At 45.2% G+C, this 14149-nt stretch overlaps 1 protein-coding gene across 2 annotated transcripts in view; it reads right to left on the bottom strand.

Annotated features, from left to right (window-relative positions):
- The window catches only part of IGSF5 (immunoglobulin superfamily member 5), a 32880-nt gene extending 19291 nt beyond the window's left edge, over nucleotides 1-13589 (bottom strand). The window contains exons 1-5 of one of the 2 annotated variants that reach the window (XM_042033362.1): nucleotides 13341-13589; nucleotides 11260-11461; nucleotides 5623-5943; nucleotides 4608-4916; nucleotides 382-510 (exon numbers count right to left, since the gene is read on the bottom strand). In XM_042033362.1, the coding sequence (XP_041889296.1) occupies nucleotides 382-510; nucleotides 4608-4916; nucleotides 5623-5943; nucleotides 11260-11317 (817 nt within the window). In that variant the 5' untranslated portion in view covers nucleotides 11318-11461; nucleotides 13341-13589. The remainder of the gene's footprint in view (nucleotides 1-381; nucleotides 511-4607; nucleotides 4917-5622; nucleotides 5944-11259; nucleotides 11462-13340) is intronic. The other variant, XM_042033352.1, reaches the window with a different exon arrangement.
- Between the last annotated feature and the right edge of the window lie 560 nt (nucleotides 13590-14149).

Raw genomic sequence — 14149 nt, 5'->3', positions numbered from 1 at the left:
GAGCATCTCTCCACCCCGTTTACAAAATTGGGCAGCCCTGTAGAGGAGCTTACATGGAAACTGGAATGAGGCACACAGCACTGAAAATATTCTTTAATAAAGACCCTTTAAATGTCTTTAAAAGTGAATGTACTCCCAAAAAACATGATCCCCTGGTGGTTAATGTGAAGGGCTGACACTGATTGCTCCGGAAGCAATTTATGAGAGAAGCAGGATGGAGAAATTAAGGAGCATCTTAAACAGGTCATAGTTAAGAGCAGGATCTGCCTGCTCACTCTTCTGCTTGCAGGTCTTTACATAGCACCAGAGCTGACACAAGTAGATTTATGTCTAACCAAATATATTTTTTAATGTATAGACCAACTGTGAAGGTCCACTCACCTCTCCTCTTTAGGCAGCAGCGCACAGCGACCACAATAATAACGATCAGGAGAACAATACCAAGAAATGAAAGCACAACTGCAACTACAATAACCCAGGTGCTCCTGTTGTCTTCACTGTAATCATTTTCTGTTAAATCAAATGGAGAAACATTGGACTATCAGAGCCTCAAAACATCCTTTCCAGAATATTTACCTTTTCTGTGAGATGCTATTAAGTGCTTGGTGAATATTTAACAAGGAGTCTGTGTTTTCCAAATGACAGACTCTGTATTTATGGATGGCACCCAAGAACTTAAAATATTCCCGAATTCAAATCCTTCATTGCAGTTGTAACTTTTCCCACTGCTACTTCTCCTTCGAAAAACACAGGGTTGCAATCTTGTAGCTTAACTTTATTTTGTAATTACACCAGGCCCCCCAGAGTCCTTGGGAGACACTTGGGGAGAGGTGTTAAGATTCAATTTAGGTGTCCATACTGCAGATATTGAGTGTCTTGCCTGGCTGCTCTTGTCAGTGGAGAGAAAATAGGTATTTTGGGCTACAATTAATTTGACCAAATGTGTATTTGTCCCTTTCAATAAGCTGAACTGATCTGAAAAAATGTCCATTTCTCCCCACAAACCAGAGTTGTAAGTGATTAGTAAACTTGGTGATCTCTAGCCTGGAAATATGATTTTCTAATCAACTCTGTCTTGGGATTTCCCTCAATGATTTCAACAAGTGTTTGATTTTGGGATGTGCTTGGGGGGACACCTGTTCCCCATTTAAGAGGCCCAAAGAGCAAAACCTGTGAGTTTTGCTGACTGTGAGCTACTGACCCATCTTCTCTACAGCATTCTCACATTTAACTTACTCCTTCATCTTTGCTGTAGTCTACAGGGTTAAATAAGGGGATTTAAGGATGATTCAGTGTCTTGCTGAAATCAGTTGCTATGACCAAACAGGGCTCCCACGTGCAACGAATTTTAAAAATATCTTGCATTTAGAATTATAGAATCATGGAATGATTTGGGTTGGAAGGGACCTCAAAGATCACTCAGTTCCAGCTCCTGCCATGGGCAGGGACACCTCCCACTCTCCCAGGTTGATCCAAACCCTGTCCAGCCTGGCACTTCCAGGGATGGGTAATATTTCTCAGGCAGCTGGATGTACAAGGAAGATGTCAGTTCTGATTTCCATGTCATCCTGCCCCTTGGTTTGACCAAATATTCCAGAAGCACCACCACTTTGGCTACCCCTTGGAAAGCAGCCCCAAAACACTTTTGGCAGTTGTTTAGAAACAATCTTCCAACCCAAATTACAGGTGTGAGTCACATCTAAATTTGGCACAGCTCTGTCCCATGGGCTTATGAATGTCTTTTCCTCGTTAGAGGTCCCAATTAACAACTCCATGGCCACACTTGGCTCGCAGCCTCTGGGAAAGGTACAGCAGGAGGGAGGGTGACTGGGAGCTGCTCAAGGTCGGGGCAATTCCCCTGACATGGGAACCAGCTTTACTATGGCAGGCAATAAACTAAATCCTTTCTATCTACAAATTTTCCTGGGTGTGTGTTTGGGGTTTGGAGGTTTCAGACTGCAAAGATTCAGTACCAGAGCCTCCTACAAAGCTTGAACCTCTGCCAGGAATCTGCATTCTCCAAAGCTCAGGTCATTATCCTTAAGGAATTTGTTCCAGTCTTCTCTAATCCTAATGCTCAATCAGCATGTTTAGAATGTCTTCTATTAGGAAAAAAAAAGCACTCAGTAACCCAAAAAAGCAGAAAATCCTGTAGGCTGGCATCAACTGATGATAAACTTGTTCCTAGTATTTCTATCTAGAAGTACTGCAACATGTATCTACATTTTAGCGTATTTTGTTCCATTGAGACGCCACAGGGATTTCAAGATGACTAAAATATGAAAGACAGCTAAATAGCTAGAGCAGAAAGCTTAACCCTAATGAGAAGGGAGGAGTTAAACACACCTGCACCGGCCCATTCCTGCAGGCTGGCTGCCACACCAAGGTATTTCACTCCCTGTCAGGGTCAGGTTATGTGCCAAGAGATTTATGGAGCTGAAGCCAGAAGGACAGGGTACAACACAAACATTTCCCAGCACTTCAGCCTTTTAGTGTCTGCAGTTTTGGAGGATGCAGAAAGAAACTGGAGCTGGTGTGGATGAGGAGCTGCCAGGTGAACACACAAGCAGGGCTGCAAGGGAGGGGCACTAAATCCAAACCAAGTTACATGAAGTGGAGAGAGCCACTTCCTCATTCCACAGGGCCCATCCTCTGCTGCTATCCCGACCTCTGGCTCCTCCCAAAGTTTTCTAAACATTTACTTTGACAAAGTGTCTGCAGAAAAGGGGATTTTCCCTGGCAGGTGCTGGTGACCAGTGAGGAACGAGAGACTCGAAACACCTGCATGTGGCTTCTTGGACACTTTGGAGCTTTCTGGCAGAGTTCAAAAGCAAAGGAAGTGTAGGCTTGTGGGAGACTCTCTGTCCTCATCTTCTGTAGGTGAAAAGCCACAGGAATTCAACACCAAAGCCAAAGATGGCTTGGACCTAGCTAAGGGACTCCACCATGGATCCCATTCCCCAGTCACAGCTCTGTGAGTGCATCTCCTGGGATAACTCTGCAGGAGTTCCCAAATTTCGGACTCAGCCAAACACCACTGGGGGCGAGGTAACTCTGCAGGAAGAGCAAGTGACATAAAAATGCATCACTTTTTAAGGAAAGACTGACCCAGAGGGGCAGGAAGGTCGGACACTCCCTCACTAGGAGCTGGCTGGTTTGAGAGGGCTCAGATTTTTGGTAGTTGTTGTATTGCTTGAGAGGAACAAGGAGGAATCTGATCCCCCAAGCTTTTAAGTGAAGGGGGAAAATGACATTGCAGTAGTTTTGGGAAGGATTTTTTTACATGTTTGAAGCTGGTTGTGTTCTTTGCCGACAGCCAACTAAGGCTGAGCCTGTATATGAAAATGGGGACAGCTCTGAGATTTTGAGTGTGATATATACATTATATACCTTCCTCTGTCGTGAATGCCATGCTTTTATTTCATTCTGATCATTTAAAGACTTCAGATTCTGCTATCCTGCCAAATTTTGAGTGCCTGCTGCTGCTGCACAATGGTATTTCCAAAGAGAAATGAATGATGGTCCTATACAATCACTAATTATACACTAATAGTGCTTCATGACATCTGTTTTTCTCCTCTTCTGATTTGCAGTGAGTAGCTATGGAAACACCACAAATGAGTAGGCAGGGGAATTTATTAATTTCCTCAGGATAGTCCTATTTTGCTTAGTCAGTAATTAAGATCAATGTGACTACAAAAGGCCGTATTAGGAGTGGTAAAATGACCTTTTCCAACTGCATTACCAAGCAAGCACTTCTGAAAAAGGCCTGCTAATAATAATTCATACTGAAAACAAAGGGCACAGCTACTCAATCTTCTCAGTTGTTTATGTGTCAAAATGTCTACCAAACCCCTCATTGATACCCTGTAAGGATGTTTTGTATGGGCCATGTTCACCCGTTGCAGAAGGAGAATCAGTTCATCAAGAGAAGCTGTCAGCATGATTACAACCTTGGTGAAAATATTTAGAGTTCTCAAAGGCCTTGCTAACTGCTCTGGAGAGATTTGCACGAAATCCAGGCTTGGATTGAAGCAACTTTGAATTTCCTTAAGTAAAAGTCAGTAAAAAGCAACCTAATGCACTTCTCAAAAAATTCCACATCTGTTAGTACAGAAATTATTCCTGTGTGCAGGAACTGAGAGGGTTTTTTCCCCAAGTCAGGGTAAAACTGGTATTGGATATTATGGAGAACAATTTCACATGAGGGTTTGGCTTTGTACGAAATTAAGTTAATATGGCAGGCATGGTCTGATCAAGGATATTTAAGATCCAAATTCCTTAGGTGTTTTCTTGGTCAAGGAGCACAGGCTGGTTTCCTAGCAGGGAATCCCCAGGAGTCAGAGGCAGATTATTTGTCAGAGGCTTTGTTTGTCTTACTCAGTCCTCCACTGGGCTTCATGGTTCATTAGACTGGTACCAGTACATTTAACCCTACCTATACATCAGGCTGTGACTCCTGGCTCTGAATTCCACCTGTGCACACCCCAGAGGATTTCATTTGCAAATAAAAGACTTTTTAAAACAAAACAAACCGGACCAAAAGGCGCAGCTCTGAGTACAGGCGGTACAGTACGGGAAAAGTACAACAACAAACATTCACTTACCCGCAGCAGAGTTGTCAAAAATAAGAGTTACAGTTGCATTCTGAGGGCTGGGGAGTGCTTCTATGTCAGCTAAACAAGTCAAAACCTCAGTGTCCGTCGGAGTCAGAGTTAAGGTGCTCAGGGCATTGTGGAGGCCATTAGATCCTGGACTTTGCTGGTTAACATAGCTCGACTTATCAAGGAAAGAGTCATTTGTCATCCAGGTAATGTCTGGAGCTGGAGCCCATCCTAAGGCTTCACAAACAATCTCAATTGTTTGGTTCTCTTTTACTGTTAAGGTGCTATTTTTGATGAGTAAAGATCCATTAACTGTGGGAGGGAAAAGATGTTTTTGTTCCTTCAGAATGTTTCTTGGCATTGCTTTCCTGCTGGTAGCTTTAAATCTTATCACGCTACCCAGAAATAGCTATGCCTTGAGATATGGAATGGAAAACAACCATTATTAACACAGATATACCACATGCATGATGGAAGCGTGCAGTCATTTCAACTGCATGGGCCCATTACCCAATATGTCTAAAGCACAAGTCTCAACTTTCAGTACCTTTCCAATAAAGAGCAGGAAATTGTACTTTTTAGCCATCTTGATGTATTTCCAGCTGAAGGAAATACGAAACATGAACATGAAGAAAGAACAGTGTTTCTCTCTAAGTTTTAAATATGCTCAGGTCATAAGAAAAGGTTTACAGGGAGGTGATGAGGTGTTACCACTGCACCAAGCACCTCCTTGACAAATGGGTAGTGCCTGGTGGTGAGATCCTGCTTACCTGGCTGGAGTCTGATAAGGAATAAGAGATGAAACAGGAAAAAACAGGGGCAGTTATAACCTTTGTTATTGGCACTCTGAGTGTGACTAAAATCTGCTTGGACAGGAAAATTAAGATGAGGAGGGCAGGAGGCAAAGCATGGTAAAAGAGAGCATGTATTCCTTCCCAGGGATAATTTGAGCAATTCCTCAGAGGATTCCTTTAAGTGTAGCACAATAAAACAGCTTTTTGTTGGTGGCTATACACACCTTGAACAGAAAGAAAAGCAAAGTTGTTCTCGCTGGGTTGCTGGATGCTGCACTCAATCCTCCCAGAGTCACTCAGCTGCGTGTTGTGGATGATCAGCTCTGAGGTAAACTCGTTGCCAGTGGTGTAGTTGTGGGAGGTGAAGCGGTCAGTGGTTTCAACAGAGCCCTGGGAGTTGATGACAGTGAGGACAGGGCTGCCCTTGGACAGCCAGATGAGGACTTTCCACCCTGCAGACACCGTGCAGTTGAACCGGGCCTCTGAGCCAGCCAGGACTGTGGCATTGTCCGGGCCTTTTGTGATGGAGTAACAAAAGCCCAGACCTGCAAGGGAACAAAAATCAGTCCATAAACACATATACACCACCAACAGAGGTGGTTGTGTAGTGTAAAACATCTTAACCAGTTCAGAGATGGAGATGTGAAATCTCATCTTTCAGATCCTGCTTAGATCAAGTGGTTTTTTCTTTAAAAATGCCTTTAATTATTTCATCTCTCATTCTCCCACTCCAAAATCACCTGTTTCTCTTCAGTAATTCACTGACTACCATTCTGCTGGCAAAAAAAAATTCCACATTTAAACAGGAAAATACACGAGTTGCTTAGACTTTAAATAATTAAAGGAGTGTGTAACTGGTCCCTTTTCCATATCTTGGATTGCCACTGATTTTTTACAGCCCCATCACTTATCCTTCTGTGCTCTTTCCCCTATTCCTCAATCATTCATCACATACATTGTGATGTATTTCTTCTAAAGCCTTTGTCAGGCTTTCTGTTAACTAGAGGTGCTGTAACTCATTAGTTTTCATTCCTTGAAAGGTAGTATGAATTTTGGCTAATATTTTTCAGAGCTGACAGCTCCTAACAAAGTCATTCTGGTTTTTTTTCCTCCTCCTGGACCCAGGGCCTCCCATTGCCAACTCCACCAATTGCACAGGGCCTCATCCAGGAATATTTTGAGTCCAAGGATGGACATTTCACTCTCTGCAGACCAAGCAGTCCTGACAGGAGGATCAGCCTCACCAGTGAGCTTGTCACGACTTCCTAGGGAACATTCCTGCTGACAGAGCATCAGGACTGCCCCAATGCTTCCAGCTGAACTCGGCATGATGACAGCAATTAGACACCACAGTCCACAGCAGACTAATTAAAACCTCGTGCCTGCAAATCTGGCCTGAGAATAAGTGCTCAATTATGTTCCAGAGAAAGGAAGTCTGAAATGGTCATCGCTGCCTTGCTAAGAGTATTCAGGACAATGAAGTCATTTTTAAAGGTTTCGTTCACACCAAGTTTTTTAGGTAGCTTATTCATTAATGGATTAGCTATAAATTACTGAAAAAGAATATTTTGCTTTCAGTCAGCAGCTGATGTGAGAGAGGAAGGACCTGCTGTATTGTTCACACAACAGGGGTGTTTGATGGTTGTAGAAATGGAACCAGAGCCCAGTTTCAGCGATGACACTGCAACCAGTGCCTCAGTGAATTGCACCCAGGACATAGAGTCTGGAATCTCACTGCTCCATTGTCCAGACCCTTTTGCAGTTCCAGCCCACATTTAACCTGGGCACTCTATATCCAACCAGGTTTGTGCCAGGAATTGTTCTTTAATATAAACAGCTCTTCTCTTTCCTCCCACCTGCTGCAAGCATTTACAGACTTCTTTGTTTTGCAGGATTGTACAAACCTCGCTCTCCCTGGTTCTCTGTATGGCTGACTCTGAGTCCTCTCATGTTTACAAAAATCTTCACAAAAATTTTTCACCTCCCTGGGTTATGCTACCTCTGCCATGCACCTCAATCTGCGAAGTATATCTGTGTGTGAGCAACAAAACATTAAATGAAAAGCAAACTTTACCTACTCCGATAATTAATAAAGCCAGATAAGATTAAGTAAACCATATTTCTGTTCAAATTAAAATTTACCCACTCTGCCCCTCTTCATGCAAACTGTTCTTTGTGCACTTGGAATTTATTTCCATGCCTGCGCAAACACTTCACTTTTTCAAGGAGCCGTGGTTTGCCAGGACTCTGAATAAATGATGCAACTTTCAGGACAATGCTTGCTGTTAATTAATCATTGAAATTTATCCCTAAACAGGAATAATCAGTGATAATTGGCTCTAAAAATAATTGGCTTTTGCTTTCTTCAGACATTCAGGGCAGTACAGGCAGGTAGGTATGAGTTCATTATTTATCTATGATAATTATCTTTTATCAATCCATAGGTAGGTTAGGATCTACATCTTCTTCCCCCAACCATGTCTGCTGGAGCAATAAATGGTCTTTCCCTGATTGCTGTCCCATAGGGAACAGGTCCCGGAGCCCTGCACTGGGGATCCTTTGGCAGGCAGAAGGAGTGGCACATAACCTTGCCTCCATTTAGGTCCCAGCCCCAGCACAACCAATAAAGGAGTTTCATCAGCTTTCTCCACCTGTTGCCTGAATGGTTTTGGTGAGTTCACCTTTGCCTCTTTATCTTCTTGCTTTTATTGTTTATCCTGCACATGGAGTCCTGAACCAACTGCGTGTTCCATTGTCCGAGCCATGCACAAACACTGATAAAGTCACTTGTGTGAGGTCAAAGAGGACATTCAGGACAGAAATGGGATCTAAACTCAGCTACCAATGCCTTAAGCCAGTGCTGGAAGTCCTTTTGCTGGACCTTGCTTCGTGCACTGGGGAGAAAATGTTAGTACTGGTTTCATTTACATCCTGCTTCAAAAATACCTTGCAGATGGTTGCTTTTAAGCAAATTAAGGCCTCGGGCTAGATTTTCATTGCACTTTACAGGAATTACGTGTTCAGCTCTTAACAGCTGTTTTAACATCTGCTTCCCCACACACAAGCAGGGAGACATCCCACCCAGGCAAACACCATCCCTGCAGCAGCGAAATGTTGGCCGTCTCCCTGATCACCCCTTGGCTTTTGAAGAACAAAGTGAGGACACCTTCTCTGAGGCACATCACTAATGCCTATGGAGCTGTCACCAGAGGTGAAAATTTGCTTAAATTAAATGCTTATGGTGTCCCAGATGCTCAGTCCCTCCCAGCAGCGTGCAGAGCACAAACCAACTCCTTTATGAGCTGGTGTTTTCCCTCCTCTGCCACACAAATTCACTGTCACACCACTGCAGGTTGTGAAGGAATGAAAACGCATCTTGTGCAGGATGATGCCAGCACTGAGGGAACCTTATTTGCCACAGAGCAGCCCTTGCCCTTCATCAACAATGTTTTTTCTTCCATGCTTGAGTTAACTCCAAAGGACCACTCTTCCATGCCGGAGTTTTCAACAACAAGGGCATTGAGATGTGGCTACCTTCTCTTCCTTCCCTCCTGTCCTCTGCTGGCTCTGTCTTTCCTCTTTTGTAAGTGACCTATTTGGATGCAGCACAGAGAAGGACAGCATGGGCTTATCCTTTTGCCATAATGATTCCTCTTTTTTTTTTCCAGCCTCATTATCGTATTTCAAAATAATCTCCCCCTCTATACCCATACTGCCCTTCCACAAATGCTGTTTTTCATCCTTCAGTTTTTGTATCTAATATCTCTCTTCCTCCCTTGCCCCTATGATCTGTTTGAATTCCTACATCTCTTTCCTTCCAGTCTCTTTGAAATTCTTTTCTCTCTTTACCTTTTCTTTAGTCTCTTCCTTGCCCCACCACTGTGGCCCACTGCTCCAGCCACAGCTCTGCTATGAACTGTTGAACAGACAATAATAAATAAATAAATAAATAAATAAACAGCTCAAGTTTATTTCAAAACCCAACAGCCCTGCAGCTGAGCTTTTTGAAAGCCAAAGTAGGTGAGAGCTTGTCAAAGCCTGCAGAGAGGGACTGGCTTGTTCACTTATGTTAACAAGATTTTTTAAATGCTTACAGGATGTTTCTGTCAGGTAATACCAGACTCCCGATGCTCAGCAACACTGATTTCCTCCCACTTGCACACAAACCTCTCCACAGCCCCCAGGCGAGTCTTCCTCTCTTCTCTTACTCACTGTTTGACAGCAGTCCCTGGTAGAACTTCCCAGTGCCCAAAAAGAAGAGATCCAGGGGCTTCCTGAGCCAATAATTGCTTCTGCACCTATGGATCTACCCTTTATGATATTTGTTTCTAGGTTTTTTCAGCCTGCTCATAATTTGGGATCCCCCACACCCAGTGACCATGAGCTCTACTATTTGACTACAAGCTCTGAGAAAAGAACAGGCTTTGGCTCGCCTTAAACCTTCAGATACTTTTACTGCTTGCCACGAATTCTTTTTGTTATGAGAAACTGTGAATAATCATTTCACCATTCACTTCCATATAATTAATTATTTTAATACATTTTCACTATTTATTCTTTTTCACAAGCAGGAAAATATCCCAGTCTAATGAAGCCTCCTCATCCTTCCCTCACATGGATGCCCCATCCCTGGAAGTGTTCAAGGCTGGATGGAGCGTCGAGGAACCTGTTCTAGTGAAAGGTTGGAACTGGAAGATTTTTGAAGTCATTTCCAACCCAAACCCTCCTATGATTCTTTGATTCTCTACCTTTGATCAGCTCTGTCACACTTTGTAGCTTGCTCAAACCTAACCTGTCCTTTCTGTAGTGGAAGGGTTAAGAAGACAGCCAATATCCAAGATAAAACCTTTCTGTGGATTTACATAATGCCAGATTTCATTTTACCAGCCTTGCTGAAGACATTAAATGGTGAAATTTTCTCCCTTTTCCAGCAATTTTCTCTCTTTCCAAGACATCTATTCTTTTCCCCACTAGACATTGCAGTTAAGAGATGCTTTGCATTGAATGCTTTCTCTGCCTTTATTACTTACTCATCTGGCATCACGACATTTTCTGGCAAATCTTCCAAGTCTCTTTTTGGATTTGGCTGCCCTAAGTAATTCTGCACCACTCGCAAAGTCTGCCACCTCACAGCTCCCTCCTCTTCACCAGGTTGTTGAATACCACACATCCCTGTGCAGCTCCACTGGGAACAGCACAGCTCAGAAAACTCAGTGTTTATTCCTGCATTGTGTTTCCTTTCACTGACTGTTAATCCATGACAATACCTTTCCCCTCATCCCACTGCAGCTCGTTCCTGTCAGAGCCTGTAAAAATTCCAGCTAGACTATAATTAAAATAAAGAATCAGCCTCATCTCCATTACCCAGCTAGTCACTTAATATTCACTTTTCCTCTAAAGCTTTGCCACCAAGACACTTTTAATCTGAATTGACTTTGAAACTCAGGCATGTGGAGTGCACATTGGTGGTAAACCAGCAACGTGATAATTTGCACTTACTTCTGGAAGTAAAAAGCAGCTGCTGATATTGAGTTCTCTACAGATGCACTCTCAAAAGCAGTCCCAAACAGGAGGAAGAGAAAAACAAGGAGAGAGAGAAACTGGAAGTGAAAAAGGGTGGCCTCCCCATCTCCTCCCCACCCCACACACTGCTCAGTCCTTCACACTGAAGCACACTTTTAATCATCAGCTCATTCAGGCTTGAAATGCAAACATCCCCCTTTCCAACAGTTCAAATAATCCTACTCTGTGACTGACTGCTCAGTCTGAACTCATCAGCAAAGGCCATTTACACCACATTAAAATTAGTTCCCATATTTTGTCCGTGGTGGCTCATGTCACAGGTTATGAACGTGTCCTACCTGGCAGCGAGGCAGTCAGGATTAGGGGAAGTAAAATGGATTTCTGGAAGCTCTCCATTGGAGCATTCTCTCCTGGTCCCTGAGAGAGGAAGCCACCAGTGGTCACTGCATGCTTGAGGAGAAGCTGAAGGACAGAACTTATCGAGAAACTCAGGAATGAGCCGCTGCTTTGGGTCCTGTGACAAGGCTGACTTTGTGTGACCTGTATCGCCAACAAGGGGAAAAGATTGAATGAGGGAGGGCTGGGAAGCAGAGCAGAATCTTTGCTCAAATAACTGTTTCAAAAGACACAGAGGAACTTTCTTCAGCAGAGAAAATTACTCCTGCAGATCTCACATCCCTCAGTCCCTCCTGGCTGTTACAACACTCCTGCTTCAGCACTGACAGGGCCAGGGCAGCTCCAGCTGCATCATTAAAGTTACTTGTGAGCAACTGGCAAAATAATTCTCTGAGCTGCTGCATTTGTGGGGCTGAGAAACATCAAAATCTCCTCCCAGCTCCCCCGACTGAGCCCTCAGAAAGGCTGATAGTGCAAAGAAGGTCCCCACAGTTATTCCTCAGAACGTGAGAGTGCCTTCTATACCCCAAAATAAACCACCAGCAGCTCTCCACCGTGGTCAGAAATAATATACTGGGTGTGAGACACCACCTTACTTCCGTATTTTCTGCTTTTTCAGTGTTTGTGATTCACCTGTGGGATATCATTCTCCTCCCCCTCAAAATATGTGGGAGAGGCTTTGACTGAGCTTGGTTTACAAACTCCTCATCTGGGCAACCGAAGCTTGCCTTTATGAAAGGGACCCACGCCAGAAGATGGGGTTTTGTGGCCAGACCATATTTCTTGTCAGGAAAGTGTTTCTTGGTTCCAGGGGTGTTCTTTGTGGCAGCACTGTGCAGTGCATAAAAATTAGTGTCACCACAGAGACACCCTGAGTTTCCTGCTCAGCTGCAGCACCAGGCTGTGCCGGAGCTCCGTTCCCTGCCCGGAATCTGGCAGGCTCAGCCAGCATCTTGGGCCACATTTTCCTGTTTTTCAAGCTTTCAGTTTACCTTGGGAACCTACAGGACAGCCCTGTCACGAATCAATGTTTTAAGCCAAACCTGCGGGATGATTTCTTCACCTGCTCGTTCAAAGGCTGGTTTGGGTCTTCCTAGTGCATTTTGAAAGGTTTGGGGGTTTTTTACCTCCACATTTTACGTATGGAGGAGTCCCCAGCAAGTGGGTGGGGAGGGAGGGTGACTGTGCACAGCCTGGAGGGATTTCTCCTTGCTCTGTCACTGTGACAGCTCTCGGCATATGCATAAACCAGTCAGGATTACAGGAGCAGGTATCATCTGTCATATGAAGTGAAACAGCCTGAGTAGAACACCTGGAAACAAATCCAAAACACAGGGCTGGGTCCCTTTTCCAGGAAGCTGTAACACCAAGCAGGATTTCCAGCCAGCGCAGCAGCCTTCATACCTCCACTTACAAATCCAGCTGCACCCAAAGCAATCCGAGCTGGGCAAAGTTTTGTAGGGTGAAGAATACTGGCTAGAATATTGTGCCCAGGACAAAAATCAGTAAACAGCTTAGGGTGAAGTAGAGCAAGACAGGAAAGGGAAGGATCTATAATATTTTGTTTTACTTTGTTTCAAAATGGACTTTTAAAGGGCCAGGAAACACTATCCGATCCCCAGATGAAACAGGATATTTTGGCCAACGATGAATTAAATACCTGGGGTTTGTTCTGGGCTGCTTTTCCGCTCCTCTGCAGGTGCACAGAGTGACTCATGTTGCCAGTGCTGCTCTGAGCCTGCTCCCTCCCTCATCCACGACACAGGTAGGGGATAATAACAAGGATAATACCACTCTAGAGGAATGGCAGCTGGATCCAGAGAGGGGCTTGGATGCTTTGGGCACCCCACAAAGGACACTGACCCCAAATGCCAGGAAGCTGAATAAGAGACAGAGCCACAAAACGCCCCTGCCACCCCAGGGCAAGCTCCCTGTTGAGGCAGGAGCAGGGACAAGGGTTAAATTATCTTCCAGCCACCAGCTCCGTCTGCTGGGAAGCAAATAAAGGCTGCAGAGGGTTTACCTGGCTCACATCCCTGGTGCTGAGATCCCCCACCGCTTTCCGTCTGACAACAGGTCCGGCTCACTGCCCGCGCAGGAGGCTGGAGGTGTTCCAAGCGAGGATCCTGGGCCAGCCCTCACCTGCTGTCCCAAGGAAGCGTCCCTCAGGTGTTGGGGACACCGTCCCTGAGGGCAGGGCGGCCGGTCCGAGCTGTGCCCCGCTGCAGGCCGTGCCCGGCACCGTCCCGTGACACGCAGGGATGGCCTCTCCCTCTCTCCCTCCCTCCCTCCGCCCCGTCGCCTGTCAATGTTTAACCGGGCCCCGGGGAGGAAGTGAGGCACGGCCGGTGACACACGGAGCGAGCTTCAGGCCGCCCAGCCCGGCAGCTGCGCCATGCCCGCGCCTCATCCTCGGCAGGGCCGCAGGGCCGGGACGGGACACGGGCACGGCAGCAGGAGAGGGCTCTGGGCCTCCGGGTGTGCAACCACCGGAGAGCGCGATGGTGCCTGGAGGAATGTCCCCTGTTACAGTGACACCGAGGAGCGCGATGGTGTCAATTTCCCCCTGTTATTGATGCCTTCTCCTGGTCTTAAAATCAAGAGTCAGACACGGTTAGAAGGGGGAAAGGGATTTTACCTTGGTATTTCTGTTAAGGATCCTTAGGTGTACACGTCCAGGTCATATGCATGAAGATGCACCCCACCGAGTCTATCTCCCCAACATCGGGTATAACATTATGGGTTTTACTAATTAGCACATCTATCAAAGATTCCCCAGTGAGAGGCTCGAGTGAGCCCCCCTCCCCAAGGAACCTTCCCCTGGATGGTTCT

Source organism: Corvus kubaryi, unplaced genomic scaffold (assembly GCF_017639235.1).
Source record: "Corvus kubaryi isolate FWS band 111438036 unplaced genomic scaffold, C.kubaryi_AGA036_p1.0 133, whole genome shotgun sequence".
NCBI lineage: Eukaryota > Metazoa > Chordata > Aves > Passeriformes > Corvidae > Corvus > Corvus kubaryi.
The sequence above is the reverse complement of the archived record's forward strand: the minus strand, read 5'-3'. Positions and strand labels throughout refer to the sequence as shown.